This window comes from Nymphaea colorata, chromosome 4, assembly GCF_008831285.2.
Source record: "Nymphaea colorata isolate Beijing-Zhang1983 chromosome 4, ASM883128v2, whole genome shotgun sequence".
NCBI lineage: Eukaryota > Viridiplantae > Streptophyta > Magnoliopsida > Nymphaeales > Nymphaeaceae > Nymphaea > Nymphaea colorata.
Window position 1 is genome coordinate 11263142 of NC_045141.1, and position 18527 is coordinate 11281668.

Consider the following 18527-nt stretch of genomic DNA (forward strand, 5'->3'; position numbering starts at 1 on the left):
TTCAACATACGTGATTGCAGCAGTAGTCAGGCATGCTAAACCTTGTTATAAACTGTTTAGGAATTCAAAGAAAATATAAGTAAAACAATGGTCATACATACATACACAATGGATTTAAAACAAAAAAGCCTCAACTTTAAGACAAAATTGAACATGATCAACTTTGACCGACTCTAAAAAGTGATGGACATGGCTCTGGGTGCATTGATCGCACCAAACACGGCTAGTGCCGCATCCAACAATGTATCAGTACTTGTGTCCAATAGTGTCAACATGGGTACTCCTCCCAAACAGGGGTATCCGTGTTACATAGGTTTGACAAAAGGTATTAAGTAATTATTGACAATAGTTGTCAACTCAATGTTTGTAGATTCATGATTTCCTTAGGCAATTGTAAAGAACGTGATCAAGATGCACAAGAAATATGTCCACCTTATTGAGTTAGAATACTTTGATATATTGAACCAATGAGCTGAAAAATTAAATAAATATCATTGACGAAGACAAAAGAGTACAATAACCTCAGTGGAGACAAAGAGGTTGATAGTGAAGGGTTTTCATATGCCAAACGAGATCTGGATGTTGAGGAAAAAAAAATATGATCATGATCCTGATAATGATGAAGTTCAATTATTTAACAACATAAATCTCTTGTAAATAATCATTTATTATTTTATTCTTGAAAACTTAGTGCCCCCTTGTCTCTTGGTTCCTTATCCCAGAAGAACATGCTCACATGCACATCCTGCAGAACAGCAGACCAGATTGGAAATTTGGAAAGCTTGAGAGAATGAGAATGAAGAATGACAAACAGCAGTTTTCTGGATCATGTTTCTCCAGGAAAAGAGAATGAGAATGAAGAATGACAAACAGCAGTTTTCTGGATCATGTTTCTCCAGGAAAATTCTGAAAATGAAGATGCCTTATCATTAATGATATTGGCATTGATGACACCTAAAAATTGTGTCATATCATATGATATGATACAATTTATTAGTTTCATAAAACATGATACGATACAATTTATTAGTGTAGTGGCTTGACAAAGATAAATGATCTACATCATATTATACCATATCATCCAACCTTTTTTTTTGGTCTAGACTCTCATTCCTTCAATTTCCAAAAGGATGACTAATATAAATAGGTATAAATATAAAATTATATATATATATATATATATATATGTATATATATATTTGTTGCACCAGCATTTCAGACCTATGTAACATGGTAAATGAAAGAGGCTTTTGCAGCTATTTTATCTAAACCAAACCAAAACATAGCAAAAAAAAAACAGATACAAGAAAATGTTCCAAGTGGAAAAAAGAAAAGATCAGCACAACAGCTTCCATATTTTTTATTAGCGCCAGAAAAAAAAATTGAAAAACACTTACACGATTTTACTTGCTGACCCTGTTTTGAGATGTCCCATACCTATAAAGGACAAAACCAAAAAGAAAAACATTACAAATGGAGCAAGTGAACATATGATATATTACGCTGAAGTACCTTCAAAGATGAATCAGAGAAGCCCCCAGCTACTAGTGATCCATCAGAGGAAATTGTAGAACAATTTAAACTGCCAAAAAGTTAGAGATGGGAGTTGCAATCAGCAACATTAAGCCAGGAAAACATTTGAAATGAAAAGACTACAAGCTCACAGTAATTACCTATTATGAGTGTTTATAAACGTATAAAAACTAACTGATGGAAGGGCAGAGCTTCCTAGTGCTGCACGGTTCCTTAGGTCCTCAAGCAATGCCTGCTCCACCTCTGTTGACCTATTGCATGCCAATTTATCAGCGGTGACAACTCTGACTGGTAAATAACATTAATCATTAAAATTAAGATGTCTCATATGTAAAATACACATACATGTAGTGCAAGTGTGCAACTGCTATGCTTACAATTATATCTATATAAAACAAGTACCAGTTCAAGTTTTTTTGAGCAAGGCTCTTATTGCATATTACTTGAGAAGTTTGCAGTTCTTGACAAATTCTTGGGAGTCCAGAAAATTTAAAAATATAAAAAAAATTATGGAAAAGGTTATGAAATTTTGAATTTTCTATGAGAAGTTTGATCTTTCGAAAAAAAATATCATAATGAAAAAACTAAAAATGCGGAAATTCGATTCTCTAACTAAATTTTCTAAAAAACTTGGTCCCAGCTTAAAATGATTAGTAAAATATTAAAAAATATTAAATAATAATAATAATTTTCTTCTGAAAAATCGAAACAACGTGCAGAGACTAGAGCATGATATTCTTACTATGAGATTTTCTTTTCCAAGGTTTTCACTTTTTTTGTGGAAAATGTGGATATTTGTGATTGTGATGAAATCAAGACATTATTGAGTGTTTCTCACCGCAAGTCATGTTTTAAATGTTCTTTACTTTTCCTTTTCTAATTATTTTTTTTACAAAAAACATCAAAAATAAAGAACTGTTACTAAAATATTAAAGAAACCACCAAAATATTTAAATATATTAAAAACATTTTTTGAAAGAAATGCAAAAAAAAATGATACTTTTCACGTTGGCTTTTGTCAAATAATTGAGGTTTTTCACTTTGTCTCTTTCTTTGTTTTCACTCTTTTTTGAAGAATATATATATATATATATGCATAGATACATATATAATAAAAACAGGGTTGGATTTGAAGGTAAAAGTAGCATAGCTCTTCAACAATCATGTTTGTTTAACACTGTAAGTATTGTTTTTTTTAATGTCTTTAAGGGATTGTATGCATTGTGCATGCAAGTGCTCAGTTTTTACATGGTTACCTCTCTTTTATGCTGCATGTCAGGTTAACCATATAATCCAATCTGTTGGTGGCAACTACCAATTCCATGCTGTGTGAAACTAAGTGCATCTTTTTAAAGAACACAGCATTAAGTGTGACGGATTGGGGACACAATTGTGATATTACACCATAGTAATTCAACCATTTCAATTGCTTAAATTTCGAAATTTAGAAGACAACGACTTTTAAGAGAAAGTGTGAGATCTGAGATCCTGAATTTTCCTCCCATAAGTATCGTGATTTTGATAATGAACTACAAGCATCATTCATCAAAATAGCTTTGGTAATTCGAAAATGAAATTAGAGTTTGCAGTAAAGAAGAAGAGTCCTATTTGGAAGTTTGTACCAGTCACCAACTTTGAGTTTCCAATATAATTTTAATAAATTGGAAGTAGATATTTTAAGAGAAACTGAGATTGAGTTAAAGTTCATCTTAAAAAAGGATAAAACAATGAACACAAACTCTATGCGAGAAATTTTAAAATATTTTTGTAACTTATGCAAAAGAAGAATTCTAAACAATGAAACAATGATTTCATTAACAAATTCTGACATTGAAATAGGGAATCGAACAAAATTATGTTTTAAGAGAGCTTAATTTAGCAAAAAAGGTCTTTTTGGCTTTATCATGAAAGACTATGGTCTTACATGATAAATAGGCTGGAATATAATTTTGATAAAAATGACATTTACAACTATGTTGTCAACAAGTTTAATTTTATTGCCTTCTACATCTATCATGGGCTCACGGCCAAGTACTTGTATCAAAGGTGGGTTGTTGGGCCTCTGCCTCATTCCCCAATCAGATGTTGTACTGTGTCAAAGGTTGGTTGTTGAGTTTTCGAAATCAAAAAGCTCGTCTTCTTCGAATGACATTTAAAGGATGAAATTTTTCATCCTGTTTCAAAAAGAAAAAGATTCCCTCAAAATTCAAAGGTTGAAATGCTATCATTAGCTCTACACACACACACATATATACAAAAGAAATCAAGCACATACCTCACAGGCAACGCAAGTTCAGATTTCACCCGAGGAGCTACAGAGACTGTGCTTGCTTCAGAACGGATACTTTTTCCTGTTGCACCAACGATCTTATCCTTCTTTACTTTCTTGGCTAAAGTTCCAGACTTCCCTCCTTCTGCTGACCTTTTCTGAGTAAGAAATGGAAAGATATGTAAGCCATTACTTCATCATTGTTAATAAAAAGCTAGTAGCCTGAAGCAACAGTCATACAAGAAAAAATGGAAAAGAAAGATAAATGATAATCTTAAGAAAAAAACCTCTTTCTTTTCTTCCTGCTTCAATGAAGAGGAGAGTAAAAACGAGGGTAGGAATACAGACCCACTACAACAGAGAATCATCAACCAAACATTATTTATTTTTCTCTGGAGATAATGATATCCCTACATCTCAAAATCTGGATTCAGAGGCAGACCTGGGCATCCTAGGCAGATGGGCTGCATGGTTATCTAAGTAACAAGGACTCTTCAGAAAAGGTTGCTGCACCCGATTGTCAGGTGCAACTTGGGTGCTTCTCATCTCGGGTGCACAAATTGCTTTCTCTTTCTTTGAATTATTGATAAAATTATAGTTTATTAATCATTAATTGCTAGTTCTAATTATTCTGAACAATTTTATTACTATTTCCATTGTTTGTAGATAATTTGCTTTATAGAGAGAGAGAGAGAGAGAGGAATTGAAAAGAGCCGGCCATCTTTGTGCCGAATGGCTGTTTTTTTTATTTTGTGCCACTAAAAACAACTGCAAAAGGTGGCAACAGACTTGCTTTGCCATGGTTTTTTAATGACAGAATGCACCTTTTGCAACGGTTTTAAGCGACAAAAAATTTTTTGAAAAAAAAAACAACCATCCGCCCACAAAGGAAGCTGGCTGTTTTAATATTGCTCGCCACACCTGCACCCATGTCTTCTTGGAAAATGTAGCACCCGCACACTGCACCTGTCTGACACAGCTGTTTATCATACCTTGGTGGAATATACGGCTGGGTTGTTTTTCTCTTTTAATTTGATTATTCCTCAATATTCTGAACAAAAATATTGCTGAAAATTATGCTGATTTTCACTTCCCACTCATTCTTATTTTCCAGTCCACCTAGGCAACCCACTTAGGCCCCAACCGGGTGAGAAACAACATATACAGAATTATCTTTTGGCAGACACTGTGCCACATCTTAATAAAGATAGGGACCAACATAGCCACTTGGATGAGATAATCCACTAGTCCAGTTTCTATGTTTCTATGGTGTAATAAGTCCAGATTGTTTATTTATGTATTTTCTGCAAACCATGAACAAACAATTGCACATCCAAAATTTTACATTTTCTTGCTTCTTTATGCATTTTCTGCAAACCATGAACAAACAATTACATATTTTCCACGTTTATCCATAAAGTCCCAAATTAAGGAGAAATTCCTATAATAGGGACTGTAGAGAAACTAGGAAAAAGAACAATGGAACCTGTACATGAAGTAGATTAGACATTACAAAAATCTTTTCCTTTTCCTTTTTGCGTAAGGAAAAAGTAGAAGAAATTCTTATGTTACCATCAACACATGCAGAGAATGAAATACAGAACAGAAGAGGCAACAAGATGTTACAATAGGTATTCTAAATATGGATTTTAACATAGCATGCAGATGCTAAAAATGCACAAGGCCCGTGTATTGTGCAAAGACAGTTATAAATGTAAAAAAGACATTAGCTAAACTATTATGGAAGTATGCATCTTCTCATCAGAATTTCGAATAATTAGACAATACAAGAAAGAAACCCTTAATGTCTGTTGATAGATTGTGGGTTTCGGGTCCGGATCCATACCCGACCCGCCTTGTAGCCCGTTTTGGGCTCTACTTAAGTCATGTAACCCTAATCCTTAAGTGTTAATGATAATCTTAAGAGAGAGAGAGTCTGGCTGCTAGTGGGCACCAACTCCTCCTCATTCGTGGTTTTTTCTCCCTCGTGTTGAGGGTTTTCCACGTTACATCGTGATCATTGTTTCTCTTCGTCTTCTTCTTGTTCGTATTTCTACATGGTATCAGAGCCGTGAAGTTCCGGCGTTTATGGTTTGTCTTTTGCCCTTGTTGGAGGAGGATTCGCCCGGCACTGTTCATTGACTCGCCCGGCACTGTTCATCGTCTCGCCCGACACTGTTCATCGCCCGTGCCAGACGCTCGTGCCCGAGCTTCGCCCGATGCCCTTGCCCGACGCCCGTGCCCGACGTCCGTGCCCGACGCCTGGGCTTCGTCTGTCGCCCCGCCGCAGTCTCCGCCCAGCGCCGCTCAGGATTCCGCCGTCTCCGCCTAGCGACGACCGGCCCAGCGACGCCCTGATCAGCGTCGTTCCTGTTCAGTCGCTTCCGCCCAGCGTCGGCCTGCCCAGCGACGCTCTGTCCAGCGGCGTTCCTCTCTGTCATCCGACGCATCGCCCACCGCCGTGTCTTTTTCCGGCGGTCTGCTTCCGCCGGTGCGCCGCTCTGCCTGGTTCCGGCGGTCTGTTTCCACCCAGCGCCGCGTCGTTCTGCTTCGTTTTTTTTCTCCGGCGCTGCCTCTCTGTTGCTGTCTCTTCTGTCGGTGAGGTTTAGGCGTTCTCCGTTTTGTCCGTTGCCTGCTCTCTGCCTTTTTTGGTGTTGTATTGTGCTGTTGCTCCCTGCTGCCCTTGCTGCCTACTGGGCTTCACCTGTAGCTAGACTGGTCTGTGATTATGGCAGCCTCTTCCTCGTCAACCGTCAACACCAATCCCACTGAAATAGGGGCATTTAGAACTGAGAATGTTCCCATGCAGGTCATCACTCTTCGCCTCACCAAGGATAATTATTTCTCGTGGTCGCCTGCTATGACCATGGGGATTGCTGGCCGTGGTCGCATGGCCTATATTGATGGGAGCAACCCCGAACCAGCAAGAACAAGTGATGTGTGGCATACTTGGTTTCTTGAGGATAATCAAGTGAAAACTTGGATTGTCAATTCTGTTTTCGCCGATATTCAGCCCCTTATCCTTCGGAAGAAGATTGCTAGAGACATGTGGGTGGTCCTCGAGCAAATGTATGGCCAAAAGAAGACTGCAATTCGTACTTACCAAGTAATGAAGACAGTCTATGGCATTCGACAAGGGACCTCGTCTGTTGCAGAGTACTATGGGGCTTTGAAAGCCAAGTGGGAAGAGCTTGACTATCATTCTGATATTCCTTGGCATTGTCCCCATGATCAGGCGCTCTATGTTGCTCATGAATGGGAAAACAGGGTGTTCCTATTTTTAGCAGGTTTAAATGATGAGTTTGAAGGTGTTCGAAGCCAGATTTTGAATTCAGGGGAGGTGTCCAGTATTGAAGATGTGTACTCCTGTGTTGAAGCGGAAGAACAGAGAAGGCTTGTTACAAAAGAAGGGAAGAGGGAACTTGTGCCCTATAACGAGAGATCTGCTCTCGTGAGTCGTGGTCCTGGCGGCCCATCTAGGTCTCTTCGCCGGTGCACTCACTGCAAGAAGACAGGTCACACTGTGGATTATTGTTGGGATCTTCATCCAGAAAAGAAGGGGAACAAAGGGAGATCTTTGACTGGGAGAACGCCTGTGTCTGAGGTGCAAGCCTCTAGTGGAGAAAAAGTCTCCATTTCTGCTGACCAGCTTCGTGAACTAAGGGCTTATTTGGGCAGGCTCGATGTCAACAAGACTGAGACCTCAGAGGGAACTACAGCTAATCATGCTCTTGCAGTTATTGGCAATCAAGGTAACTCTTCTGTGGGGGAATGGATTGTCGATAGTGGTGCTACTCATCACATGACAGGTAATCCAAAATTGTTTCATGAGTATAAGTTGTCCTCGGGAAGGGAACGTGTTTCTCTTGCAGATGGTTCCTCTACCTGTGTGGCAGGCGAAGGCACTCTGTCCTTGTTGGACAAATTTCATGTGCAGGGCGCTTTACATGTTCCCCAGTTTCCTTTAAATCTCTTATCTGTCAGTAGACTTACTAAAGAATTGAATTGTGAACTTATATTCTCTGCCGATCGTTGTGTTTTGCAGGACTTGGTGACAGGGAAGAGGATTGGGATTGGTTTAGCTTCTGATGGATTATATCGTCTTCCCATACGTGTGGCTACTGTTTTGTTGACAGCGATCCGCAAGACAGTTAAGAGAAGAGAAGATTGTCTTCAGTCTTTTATGTACTGGCATGAACGTTTTGGGCATTTACCTTTTGGGATTTTGAAACATTTGTTTCCAGACTTGTGTTCCTCCTTTGATGTGTCTTCAATTTCTTGTGATGTTTGTCAGTTTGCCAAACATGTGAGAGCTTCCTACCCTCTTTCTTCTAGTTGTGCTAATGAAGCTTTTTCCCTGATTTACTCTGATGTATGGGGACCTTCGGGCATTCATACCCGTCAAGGTTTCCAGTATTTTATCACTTTCATTGATGATTTCTCTCGTGCTACATTTATATACTTGTTAAAAGACCGCAGCGAGGTTCCTCGAATCATCGAGACATTTATTCTTCTTGTGCATACCCAGTATGGTGCGAATGTTAAAACTTTCAGGTCTGATAATGCCCGTGAGTACATGTGTCGGCCTGTTGAGGAGTTTCTTAGACAACGGGGGATTGTTCACGAGACATCCTGTAGTTACACCCCCCTCAAAATGGGGTAGCTGAAAGGAAAAATCGTCAACTTCTTAATGTCACTAGGGCTCTTTTGTTTCAGAGAAATCTTCCTAAACACTATTGGGGTGATGCAGTTCTTACTAGTGCCTATCTTATTAACCGCATGCCCAGTCGTGTTTTGAATGGTAGGACTCCCCACTCGTTGCTTCCTGGCAGTCGTCCACCATTTCCTCTTCCTCCTCGTGTTTTTGGTTGTGTATGTTTTATCCATGATCACAGTCCAAATGTCAAGAAACTTGATCCTAGGTCTATCAAAGGTGTCTTTGTTGGATACTCCCCTACGCAAAAAGGATACAAATGTATTGATCCTATTACTGGTCGAGCTTATGTTACGAGGGATGTTACCTTCTTGGAACATGCCTCTTACTTTGGTGCGAATCCTCTTCAGGGGGAGCAGTCTGTGGGCAGGGAAGAGTATTCTCAGAGACAGGAACTTCAGTTTATAGATTTCTTGGACTACAAGAAAGCAGAAGTGACTGTTGATGTGCCTGAGAAGGAGGAACGGGGTGACAATAGCATTGAGAAAGAAGGCCCTCAGTTGTTTGGACAGTTCTACTCTAGACGAGGTACTCGGACAGAGGTGATGACTTGTGATGCTAGATCTACTTTCAATCCCAATGCCACTCCTTCCCTGGATGAACCAAGTCCTACCAAGGAGACCGTGGAGACTCATGATGAGGTTGAAAAGAAGAATGACGATCTTCCCATTGCCCTGAGAAAGGGTGTCAGGTCATGTACTCAACACCCCATTGGTAATTTTGTTTCTTATTCCAGACTTGGGAAAGATTACAAGTGCTTTGTTTCTACTCTCTCTTTGGCTGTGATTCCCAGGACTGTCGCTGAAGCTCAAAGTGACTCCAAGTGGGCTGATGCAATGAAAGAAGAAATAGATGCCCTAAGAAGAAACTTGACATGGGAAGTGGTGAAGATTCCTGAAGCCGCTCACCTAGTTGGATCCAAATGGGTGTATACCATCAAGTACAAACCAGATGGGAGTGTTGAAAGATATAAAGCTCGACTTGTGGCCAAGGGGTTTAGCCAGAAATATGGAATTGATTACTTGGAAACCTTTGCTCCTGTTGCGAAAATGAAGACTGTGAGGGTGGTTATATCCCTAGCTGTGATGAAGGAGTGGAAGATGTATCAACTGGATGTTAAGAATGCATTCCTCAATGGTGACCTCGAAGAAGAAGTATATATGCATATGCCTCCAGGATATGAAGAACCAGAAATGTGTTGTAAGCTGAAAAAGGCATTGTATGGCCTTAAACAATCGCCCAGAGCGTGGTTTGAACGACTGAGAAGAGTGATGATACGTCATGGATACAAACAAGGAAATGGAGATCACACTCTGTTTGTGAAGAAGAAGGAGAGCAAGGTTACTCTCCTGCTCGTCTACGTAGATGACATGATTGTTACTGGAGATGATGAGGAGGAGATTATCAAGCTAAAAGGGTTACTGGCTACAGAATTCGACCTCAAAGATCTTGGCAAACTAAGGTATTTTCTTGGTATGGAGGTTGCTAGGTCTAGTACTGGTCTTGTACTAAACCAAAGGAAATATACATTAGATCTGCTGGAAGAAACTGGTAAATTGGGATGTAGACCTACTCCTACCCCTTTTGACACTGGGCACAAGTTGAGTCTTAGAGATGGAGAGCCTCTCTGTGAAGAAGACAAGGGAAGATATCAACGTTTGGTTGGGAAGCTAATTTATCTTACCCTCACGAGACCTGATATCACCTTTGCGGTGAATGTTTTGAGCCAATTCATGCATGCGCCAACCGATGCACATCTGAAGGCTGTGGACAGAGTGCTATGCTACCTGAAGAAAAATCCTGGTAAGGGACTCCTGTATGTGAAACAAGAGACTGTGGAAATCGAGGGCTATTCTGATGCGGATTGGGCAGGTTGTGGTGATACCAGACGATCCACTACAGGGTACTGTGTCTACTTGGGAGGAAACCTTGTTGTATGGAGGAGCAAGAGACAGGATGTTTGCTCTAGATCCAGTGCAGAGGCAGAATATAGGGCAGTTGCTATGGGATTGTCAGAGTTATTATGGTTGAAGATATTGTTGACTGACATTGGAATAGAGATTGAAGGACCTATGAAGATGTATTGTGATAACAAGTCTGCAATCAACTTAGCCAACAATCATGTTCTTCACGACAAAACAAAACATGTTGAAATTGATCGTCACTTCATTCGGGAAAGGATTGATGCGAAAGAGTTGATCTTACCTTACATGAAGTCTGAAGACCAAACTGCTGATGTTCTGACGAAAGCTCTTCCTTCAGCTTCATTTGAGAGGAATGTATCCAAGTTGGGCATGTTTGATATGTATGCCCAACTTGAGGGGGAGTGTTGATAGATTGTGGGTTTCGGGTCCGGATCCATACCCGACCCGCCTTGTAGCCCGTTTTGGGCTCTACTTAAGTCATGTAACCCTAATCCTTAAGTGTTAATGATAATCTTAAGAGAGAGAGAGTCTGGCTGCTAGTGGGCACCAACTCCTCCTCATTCGTGGTTTTTTCTCCCTCGTGTTGAGGGTTTTCCACGTTACATCGTGATCATTGTTTCTCTTCGTCTTCTTCTTGTTCGTATTTCTACAATGTCAAATAACAAAGAAGTGAAGAACAATTAATCAGATGAACGAGATTTCCAGTGGCCAAGATCACAAGCTTGGCTGCAGATGATAAGCAGGTTCAAACTGGTGACATCCACCATAGAATAATTCTCTCTCGCTCTCTCTCTAATATATATATATATATATGCACACAAGCACAAATATACATAACAGGAATCCTCCAGAAAACAAGAACTAATTTCCGTTCGTACCTTGTTATCTTCTAAGTCTCCTTCTTTGGATTCACCTTCTGTCTTTTCCACATCAGTTGCCAAACCAGCCTTTTCTAATTGTTCCTCTATAGAGTCTTCAAGCAACTGAAGAATGCATATGATGAGTAAAACTCAGCCCCACAAACATTTGGATGTAATTAAACAAATATAAACTTGATTCAGAAATATAGTGATTGAAAAATATAGACAAATTTGTGGATGCTTAGGTAAATCAAATGGCAAAGTAAACCATCGAAAAAGCTCAAAGCAACATAAACAGTTAAATACTGGTTTGAAACATAGAGAATAGAACAGAAATATGTGCACGCCATGCTCGCCTAAATGATAAACAAACCATAACAACAAACGGTAATACCATCCACAAATACATTATGTGGCTTATACAAGTGAAATAAAGATGAATAGATCCAGATCCACGTCTATGCAAAATCCTGTCTTGTTTTATTTCTATTGTGGCATAGTATAGTATCAGTTATTGTAGGGGTAAACGTGTCACTAGTTTCTTGTATTAAATAGAACATATAGTGTTGAAGGTTAGGTCCGTCCCTTGCATCTTGTTGTGGATTGTGACAGATTGCTGCTGTCCTTCCCTCTCTATCATCTCCTTTCTTCACGCAGGATTTAGCTCTGCTTTCATAGACTCTAGTCCCTAACATGGTCAGGGGACCAATTAGGCGAGGACCTGTGACTGTATTCCAAAAAGAATGCCCAATGAGATTATCCGATTGTCTTCCACAAAGAATGTCCAAAGAGATATCCAATCTCTCAGGCCAGAAGTCCCCTTCTTTGTCAAGTATGTTCGGCGCCAATCACTCCACATTCTTTTTCTTGTTTTAAATTAATTCAACGCCAATCTTCCTCTGCATCTCTTGACATGATTTTGGTCTCTTACTTCTGTTCTCTTCTGTCTGATTTCTCCAAATCATCTCTTTTTCTTTCTCTTGAATATAAAAGCTAGATTTGGTTTATTCAATCAGAATCTTAAATGCAGTATTTTCCTTTGCTATAACTGTCTGCATGAATCTGATTACCCAAATGAAAGATTAAAATCAGATTTTTTTTGCCCATGCAATTTCAAAGTATCATCAGAATATTAACTGATATTTTTCTCCATCAGTGATTTGTTGTTACTGTTTTTGTTGTGTATTCTCTTTTCCGCATCCTTTTGGTCTATAATCAAAATCTAGTCCGGCAAATAGCCAGCCCCTGATTAATTTTCACTATAGTGTGAAAGGGATCAGAAGCATCATTACTGACTTTCTTCATTGATGAGACGTCTGTGTACATAAAACTGATCATTGCTGCCACAGAGAAAAGGACAAAAATAAAGGCAGTCTACAGGAGGAAAGATCTTATCAATTGTTCATGAGGGTTGCACATTGTTTTATTTTTTGGAACTGTTTGATCAATGGAGACCTTTTATTTGTGTCTTTCAGATTCTTCATATCTCTCACAACAATTGGTTTTTCCTTTCTTCAAACTAGTCTTTCTCAAATTTGAGTCAACATGCTACTAAGAAACGTATCAGTTCTCATTTCTTGACTTGGAAGAGGCAGATAATCATTAGGAGCTAAGATCTCTCTGGACATCTAGATGGATCAATCCCGGTTCCACCAGAATTTATCTCGTGAAGGTTAAAAAGGGGTTGTCACCATCAAATCTGTTCAAAATCCAGAACTATTGCCTGGATAAAAAGAGATCAAACTTTTATTGCACATATTACTTCTACTTTTTCCAAAAAGGTGTTAGTGGGAATACCAAATAATTGTGTGGCAGTGGAGTTGTGGAGCAATTAGCAAAGGAGCAATTAGCAAACTAGTCTAGACCTATCCTCGGACATCTAAAGCAAGGATTTTGTACCTCCAATGTGAGTTTTAATTGTTGAAAAGGGTTCCATGTCAGTTATGGAATATCTAAATAAAATGAAGAAAATTATTGATTAGCTAGCTGTAATGGGATGTGAAGTGAATCACAAAGACAAAGTGTGGAAAACTCTTAGTAATTTGGGGCCAAAATATCATGTCCTAACCATATGCTGATTGTGCTTGCTTGTATTGTCGATATTTGAAGATTTATGTGTGAAGTTGCTGCAATATGAGATGACAATCAAAGGTTTTTTGAAGACATACAAACAATGACATAAGATGTTCTTGTTATTGAGACAACTTATGGGCATCTACAAGGAGGAACTAGTTTTTAAGGGGGCAAAGGCCAAGGAATAAGTGGTTTAGGACCTTAGGTGGTTGAGGAATTTTTCCTATACCTACACCTAATCCTAATGCAAGAAATCAAAATCCAAAACCTATTCCCACTTGCTTCTTGTCTAGCAGGAGAGGCTACATCAAAGAAAATTGCTATACTCAAAATAAAGCAAAATTACCAAGGGCTGCAACAGAAGTAGTTAGCTGAATGAAACAAACAGCATATTTCTGAAATCACTATGAGCATGATATCTAACAATAATGTTCCTACTGGCTTGTGGTCTGAAGCTCTCAGTTCAGCCATGAATGTTACCAATCGCCTACCCATGTATATCCAAGTAATAAATCCCCATATTCACACCTTTTTGGAGAGCACCCTCATTATGATCTCCTAAATGTTTCTGGATATGCTTATTACGTACATGTTGATAAACCTTTGAGAAAGAACAAGTCTTAGGTGATCCACCTCAATCAGAAGAAAGAGATTCACTGCCATCAGAAGCTCTTAATAAATTTTCAAGACAGGCTTACATAGAAGAAGAGAAAATAGACCAATCCTCATTACTGATGAAATTACCCAAAGTCAACCTTCAGTGATAAAGTCAAAAAAAAATTGGCATCTCATTCAAAGATGGGTCAGTTATGATCATTTTTCTTTTGATTTCCAACTATTTTTATCTCAGTTTCAAAAGCTAAAAAGAACGCATCACTTTTCATCAAGTCATATAATCTCAAATGCAGATAGAGGCAATGAATGAAGAAATGAAAGCATTCTATGAATCCCAAACATGGAAAATTTTATCTAGACCGAACGAGAAAAGGTTCATAAGCTCAAAATTGGTATTCAAAACAAAATATAACCTAGTTGGAGAATTGAGTATGGACAAAATTATGATGAAACCCTTGTTGATACGGGTAATACTTGCACTAAACATTATGGGTGAAATTTGGGCCAACTGGAAGGTTAAATTGCCTTTTAAGTGAGATACTTAAAATTAAAGAAGAGACAGCCACTTGGATATGTAGAGGGGGATCCTAAACAGTATGTCTATAAACTGAAAAGGGCCCTATATGAACTAAAGCAATGACACAAGAGGCTGCCTGAACAAAAATGAAAACTGTCGGTACTGGAGCCCCAGAGCATCCAATTCCTTATAGGCATTTCATTAAACTTTTCATGAAGCTCATGGGCTTACCTGTTGGAAAAAAAAATTAGTGTGGCCCCACCATGAGGCACGAATAAATAAAGTTGTGCTATATGTGCTCTATGTTATACGCTAGGCCACGTAGATGCAGGATGTGGGTGCTGATGAGGCATTCTAAAAAAAAATTGGATGCAGCAAGTATCTATATCTATATATATATATCTATATATATATATAGAGAGAGAGAGAGGAATTAAAATCAGCCGGCTACCTCTGTAGCAAGGTGTTTTTTTTTTATTTTATGTCATTAAAAACCATTGCAAAATGTATATTTGCAACGGCCAATTGCTTGGCAATGGCTTTTAGCGACGAATGCACCTTTTGCAATGACTTAGACACTTAGTAACATGAAAAAAAAAAAAAACCAACCGGTCACAAAGGTAGGCTGCTGATTCAATTTTCTTATAGGGGAATTCCCTGTTGTCATGTGCTAGATGTTTGCTGGATGCTTAAAATTTAAAAATGTGTCATTAAAAACAGCTCATAAATTGGCATTAGCCACAGTTTATGGTGCGACGATGGCTTATGGTGGCTTTAGCAACGATATGTCTTTTTAACGATGAATTTTTAAATGTTAGCTATCTGGCAACTATCCAGCATGTTCGCATTGACCTACCCTATATATATATAATAGGATCTTGTGATCATCGCTGCTTTAAAGGACGGGCGGCCAGGTTGTCCACTTTGATGGATGACTAGCACTAGACCCTCATACCACAAGAGAGATTGAGTAGGCATGAGAGAGAGTAGGCATGTAGGCATGGATTGTTTAGCTTGGTATCATGCCATGGTAGATTGTAACAGAAAAGAAGTCAGATTTCATGTTACAAATGATGTTGAAGCAGTATTTCAAGGAGAATGCAGAATTTTGCCAACGCCTCTGATTTTTTGTCATATTGCCCGAAGAACATACTAAATAGGGTTGTATTGTTGGGTGAGCAGATTTGTAGTGTAATTTTTTAAAAGCATACGTTCTTTTTATTTGGTTTAATAATGCATGAACATATGCAACAGATTATCAGCACAGCTGAATTTTTATGTTTGATTTATTCGTTGTACAAAGCATGAAATTGATGAGTATAGCAGATGGAGCACGATAGGCATCTTGCTTAACCACGATTTGTTAAGTTATCTAAACAAATAGAAATTTAGATGTCATAGCTATCTGAAGTTGTTTTACCTCATTATATTTGTAAAGGTTGATTTGGTAAGAAAGCAGCTATCTTAGAATTGTTCATATGAGAACTCTAAAAAACTTTTCAGCAAGTCTCTATCGTGACTGGCCGCGAGGGCTGCCAAAGGGCAGTGACCAATGATAGCCCGCAAGGGGTGAGGAGCAAGTCTCCTCTATTTAAAAAAAAAAAAAAATGGTCACTGGTCGCAAGATTCCACAAAGGAGCAAGTCTTTCAAGTGTGGGAGTTCAAGTGGAGAGCAAGTCTCTCTTGAGGTGATGGAGCGAACTTAAGAGATTGATATGAGAAGGTTCATTATGCTTGAAAGTTGTGTATGTCAAAATATCTCTTAATTGTTGTAGTTTGTATTTGCTTTCAATGATTATCAGCTTATTGTGTGATGTTCACTGAGTCAGTAGGAGTCATCCTTTGTAATTTCTATTTTCCAGCTGAGTGAGAAAGAAATTTCTGAGCAGGCAGCTAAGCATCATTATATTTCAGCCTCCGGGTTCCCAATGTGATAGTAGAAGTTAGATTCATTTTGTTGATTATGCACTGCATATCATGTAGAAAGTAGCTGTTACACTTATTTCCACCTTATTTTATCAGTTATATAATTCAAAATTTTATCCTAGTGACCGTTAGATTTTGAAATGTGCTATGAAGTTATTGTTTGCTCCTCATCTCCTAGAGCAGGGGATGACAATTGGGTGGGGGGTGGAAGATAATGGTTTAGGGGAAGAAAATGGAGAAGAAATAAGGAGGGTAAAATGAGAGGAAAAAGTGAGTGGGTGCGGTCAGTAGCACCTCACTCGCATTGACCGAGTCAGATGCCATGTAGGAAGCGAATCTGCATAACCAGGTATAACCCCTGTTTTAGTTGTCCATGTGACCTAGGTTACATTGGTGCAGGTGGAAGTGCAAGTATATAATTTCCTAAAAAAAATTAAGTGATATATATGCGGCAAATTAACAAAGCATAATGAAAAATGATACATAGGGAAAGCATAAAATATAAAATGTTCATAAGAATAAATTCATGAAGCTATGAGTTTATCACTCATCTAATAAATCATAACACAGAATTTGAGCTAGTGACTAAGAAAATAATACAAATAAATATGTATGTTCTTATCATCTTTGAGAGCGAAAGAGAGAAATTGCACTATATACAAATGTATAGTTTTATTTGCACGCATATTTGCATACAAATAGTATGCACACATACATACATACATACACACAAGCATAAGCATATACGTACATACAAGCATCATACATACATACTACATAGTATATACACAGACATATATGTACATAAGCATATATTTCATATACCTTTTCCTTTTCATTTTACTTCACATTTCAGCCTGAGATAGTCATTGAAGTAACTACCATTGGGCAATTTCCCCTTTCTTCTTCATGTATAGGGAGTGGCTTACCCTGTCAGAATACACTTCCTAATCCTTTCAAATCAATGAAATTTTTTATCTATTGTCTCTTCATTACGCTTAGTTAACTTGGGATTACCCCACATTTGTCCTTGAGTTTCATGCCCATTTGCAGCTCTTATGGGCCTTGTAAGTAACCAAGCCTCTACGTTGCTTCATTATATTTTTTTGCTGCAATTTTATATACATCATCACAATCGAATCATCCAACTCAGCTTGTAAAATGGAAATAAACTAGAATGCTTAATGCTCCACTCACCCCCCAATGAACTTCTTTCTGATTCACCTGCTTAGCTATATCATTGCTACTGCCCATCAAACTTACCACATCAGCATCATCAGTAAAAGAACCTGGCTGTCCAGGGGAAACTGACAAAATATGAATTAGTATACTACGTTACATCGTATAATTTTGAGAAGAAAAAGAAAGTGAATTATGAAGGCCTATAGATAAAGCAGTAGAAAAGCAGTAATCAAACATTAGGAGGACTTCTGAGTAAGTACCTCGGAAATTGATACGCTCATTTATTATTCCAAGCATTATCATTGACTCGGATTTCTGCAGGTATTGCAGTAGAAGATCATAGGAATACTGCAGGTTAAAATGTAAAGAGTGAGAGGAGTCAATAAAAACACAAAAGCAATTAGAAAGGTAAGTCAATCAACTTCTAGAACTGTACATGACACAACAGATGCTTCAAGCTGCACATGCAAGCACAGATATATTCACAACCTAGTTCTGAAGCTATACATAGCACAAAGGGTCTGTACATGTGCATTGGTTGGTCATAACATGTGGATACAGAATCGGAAATGTCAACCAGCATTATGTAGGGCATCTATAACACCATTTAGACAACTACATCAGGTTCAGTCTAATAGTTTGTATTGAAAACTCATGCACTCATACAACTATGTTGCATATGTGAATGCACTCATTTCAGATGGTTTGAACTTTAAAGTTAACACAGTGCTAATTGACAGCATTCTTCCTGACATATATGTGCTCATGTGTACTTGTTTGTGGGGTATATGTGTGTGTGTGTGTGTGCGCGTGTGTGCAGGCCAGAAGGTTTAAAATCCAGAAGGGGATAAATTCATATATCACCAATCATCCTGATTCCAAGCATCAATTTTTCCCAAACTTGCCAAGAAAA

General features: G+C 38.5%; 1 protein-coding gene across 1 annotated transcript in view; it reads right to left on the reverse strand.

The window, feature by feature from the left end:
• Window positions 1–18527, reverse strand: part of LOC116253720 (transcription initiation factor TFIID subunit 5) — a 43707-nt gene that overhangs the window by 15462 nt on the left and 9718 nt on the right. Inside the window, exons 6-12 of the mRNA XM_031628695.2 lie at window positions 17875–17962; window positions 17630–17739; window positions 11320–11424; window positions 3809–3960; window positions 1674–1784; window positions 1513–1582; window positions 1398–1437 (exon numbers count right to left, since the gene is read on the reverse strand). Coding sequence (XP_031484555.1) covers window positions 1398–1437; window positions 1513–1582; window positions 1674–1784; window positions 3809–3960; window positions 11320–11424; window positions 17630–17739; window positions 17875–17962 — 676 coding nt within the window. The remainder of the gene's footprint in view (window positions 1–1397; window positions 1438–1512; window positions 1583–1673; window positions 1785–3808; window positions 3961–11319; window positions 11425–17629; window positions 17740–17874; window positions 17963–18527) is intronic.